General features: G+C 45.0%; 1 protein-coding gene across 1 annotated transcript in view; it reads left to right on the top strand.

Annotated features, from left to right (window-relative positions):
* LOC135542701 (cell surface glycoprotein 1-like) overlaps positions 1 to 1869 on the top strand; it is a 7398-nt gene extending 5529 nt beyond the window's left edge. The window contains exon 10 of the mRNA XM_064969834.1: positions 1 to 1869. This exon is cut by the window's left edge and continues 864 nt beyond it. Coding sequence (XP_064825906.1) covers positions 1 to 216 — 216 coding nt within the window. The 3' untranslated portion in view covers positions 217 to 1869.
* The last annotated feature ends 1561 nt before the right edge of the window (positions 1870 to 3430 follow it).

Here is a 3430-nt window from a genome sequence, read left to right as displayed (position 1 = left end):
CAGCCAACCTCTAGGAACCAACCAGGCAACCAGCCAACCCCGACAAACCAACCAGGCAACCAGCCAACCCCTACAAACCAACCAGGCAACCAGCCAACCTCTACAAACCAACCAGGCAACCAGACAACCCCTACAAACCAACCCGGCAACCAGCCAACCTCTAGGAACCAACCAGGCAACCAGCCAATCCCTACAAACCATCCAGGCAACCAATGAGTCCCCAACAACCAATGTGTTCTCAACAACTAATGAGTCCTCGACCACCAACCAGGTAACTAACCAGCTCTCGACAAACAACCAGGCAACCAGACAACCCCTACAAACCAACCAGGCAACCAATGAGTCCCCAACAACCAATGTGTCCTCATCAACCAACCAGGCAACAAACCAACCCTTGAAAACCAACCAGGAACTCATCGAACCCTTAGCAACCAATGAGTCATCAACCACCAATCAACCCATACAAACCAACCGGGCAACAGACAGCCCTTGACAAGCAACCAGGAAACTGGTGCACTTATGTGGCTATATTGAAGCAACATCTCAACACATCAGTCAGGATGTTAAAGCTTGGTCGCAAATGGGTCTTCCAAATGGACAATGACCCCAAGCATATGTCCAAGGTTATAGCAAAATGGCTTAAGGACAACAAAGTCAAGGTGTTGGAGTGGCCATCACAAAGCCCTGACCTCAATCCCATAGAATTTGTGGGGAGAACTGAAAAAGCATGTGCGAACAAGGAGGCCTACAAACCTGATTCAGTTACACCAGCTCTGTCAGGAGGAATGGGCCAAAATTCACCCAACTTATTGTGGGAAGCTTGTGGAAGGCTACCCGAAATGTTTGACCCAAGTTAAACAATTTAAAGGCAATGCTACCAAATATTAATGTAAACTTCTGACCCACTGGAAATCATTTTATTTCTTTCTGAAAAGAAATAAAAGCTGAAACAAATCAGCTACTATTATTCTGACATTTCACATTCTTAAAATAAAGTGGTGATCCTAACTGACCTTAGACAGGGATTTTTTACTAGGATTAAATGTCAGGAATTGTGAAAAACTGAGTTTAAAAGTATTTGGCTGTGGATGTAAACTAAATGTGTATGTAAACTTCCAACTTCAACTGTATCTATTGGAGCATCCATGTACTCTTTAAGTGAGTTATGTATCCAGGCCTAAATGTATGTATATGGTGGTGATCTATGTGGAGGTTATCTAGATGTATATGCATGTAGGTTACAGTATATGCTGGTATAGATCTATATGGTTGGTATAGATGGTCTATTTAGAGACGTAGAAATGGAGTAACAATGACAGCTGTGTTTACATGATGTATTGTGTCGTCTGAAAACCGCTTGTGTGATCAAGAGAGATGACATTTTGTTGCATATGGAATATGTGTGTGTGTGTGTGTGTGTGTGTGTGTGTGTGTGTGTGTGTGTGTGTGTGTGTGTGTGTGTGACCCTTCTCCTCTATAGGGTGAGGTAATTTTCCATACGGCAACATGTCATGCTTATTCCATAGTATTAAACGTACACACACACTTACAGCCTTGAATATAGTCCCACCAGGCTAAACCGTGTACATGTTTCCGTCTACAGATGTTTTCAATTGACCCTGCCTGAGAGGGCAGCTATATATACACACACGCGCGCACGACAGCTCCACCTCGATCTGCTGGTGCTGAGGTCTACGTGGTTACTCTGGGTTACTGGGACACAGAACACACACACATTAACTATTGAGGTTTGACTTCCATGTCTCTGAACCTGTCAGGGTTGTTTCAGTGACATTATGTTTTATTATTAACGCTGACCATATTAGATCATCTGGAATTATTTAGAATCACATTAAACTGATAATGAGGCTCTGGTGCAGTGTGATGTTTATCAGAGCTCTGAATCTATGGCTGCCGTGTTCCCGGTCTGAACCCTGTTCAGACTATGATGTGTGTGTGAGTGTGTGTGTGTTTGTGTGTGCGCACACCCGCCCTCTCTCAGCTGAGGGCCTGTATCAGAGCCAAATGAGAAGTCGGAGTCTTAAATCCGTCCATGGCTGTCGGTATTCCTGGGTTTCCTGTGGCGTTCCCGGTCATAATAACTGTTTCCTGTGACTATGGAATGCTTCACCTCTCTGTCAGAGAGAGGTCTCCTGGTGAGAGGTTTTATGGACGAGCCGCATCCTGTGTGGCTGAGGAAACATGAACTCCAGATCTACGCACACACACCCACACACACACCCACACACACACCCACACACACAGAGCTTTACTTAGTACGCTGTTTGGGGATATTACATTTTATAGTATGCAAACTTTTTTTTTAAAATTAAAAAGCATTTTGTACAGTTAGTCAATTGTAAATACTTTTAGTAAGCTATATGTAGGTGAGAATTCTGGTTCGGTATCGGAGATCATTTACATAACAACAGTTGCATACTTCTCACAATCTTCTACAACATGAGCAGACCTGTGGCGAGGTGAACCTTATCTGGAAGTCCTTGGTCATAGTTTCCACATCTCCATTGAGGGACCTGTCTTTGGTACACGTACTGCTGGGGAAGGGGGACACAGTCAGGTATGTACACACACACACAACGCACACATTCTTATTGGACCATGCAGGGAGACCGACAACATGACATCACCAAAACATCCCCATTTAAAATAGTCAGTGAATCCTTTTTATGTCCGATTGAGCACACTGGTCTAAACCGCTAGCAGCAGGCAGGTGACCACAGCTGACATCAGAGGATCCTTCAACAGTTGCAGACATCTCAAGGTATATAGTAAAGTCATTTAGCAAACAGAGTGACTTACAGTAGTGAGTGCATATATTTAATAGTCTTTATGTACTGGTCCCCCGTGGGAATTGAACCGACAACCCTGGCGTTGCAAGCGCCATGCGCTACCAGCTGAGTCACATTTATTGATTTTGTAGAAATCAATAAAACGGACCAGCACAAAAATGAAACTTATCTGTTGTTCTGGTTTCAACCTTGACTTTTTCATGACGTGTCTCTTGTACACGTACTGCTTAACTGAGATGTGTGTATGTAAGTCAGGGGTCTGAGCCTCATAAAGTGTATCATATCTGAACAGGTATCGTTTCAGAATGAGGGGTGCTGTTGCTCTGCTGGTGTTGTTGTTCTGTCTGGGGCATGGACTCAGGAGGAGAGAGGAGGGTGTTCTGTCTGTCTGGGGCATGGACTCAGGAGGAGAGAGGAGGGTGTTCTATCTGTCTGGGGCATGGACTCAGGAGGAGAGTGGAGGGTGTTCTGTCTGTCTGGGACATAGACTCAGGAGGAGAGTGGAGGGTGTTCTATCTGTCTGGGGCATGGACTCAGGAGGAGAGAGGAGGGTGTTCTATCTGTCTGGGGCATGGACTCAGGAGGAGAGTGGAGGGTGTTCTATCTGTCTGGGGCATGGA

Source organism: Oncorhynchus masou, chromosome 6 (assembly GCF_036934945.1).
Source record: "Oncorhynchus masou masou isolate Uvic2021 chromosome 6, UVic_Omas_1.1, whole genome shotgun sequence".
Lineage (NCBI taxonomy): Eukaryota > Metazoa > Chordata > Actinopteri > Salmoniformes > Salmonidae > Oncorhynchus > Oncorhynchus masou.
This window is presented reverse-complemented; position numbering and strand designations above follow the sequence as displayed.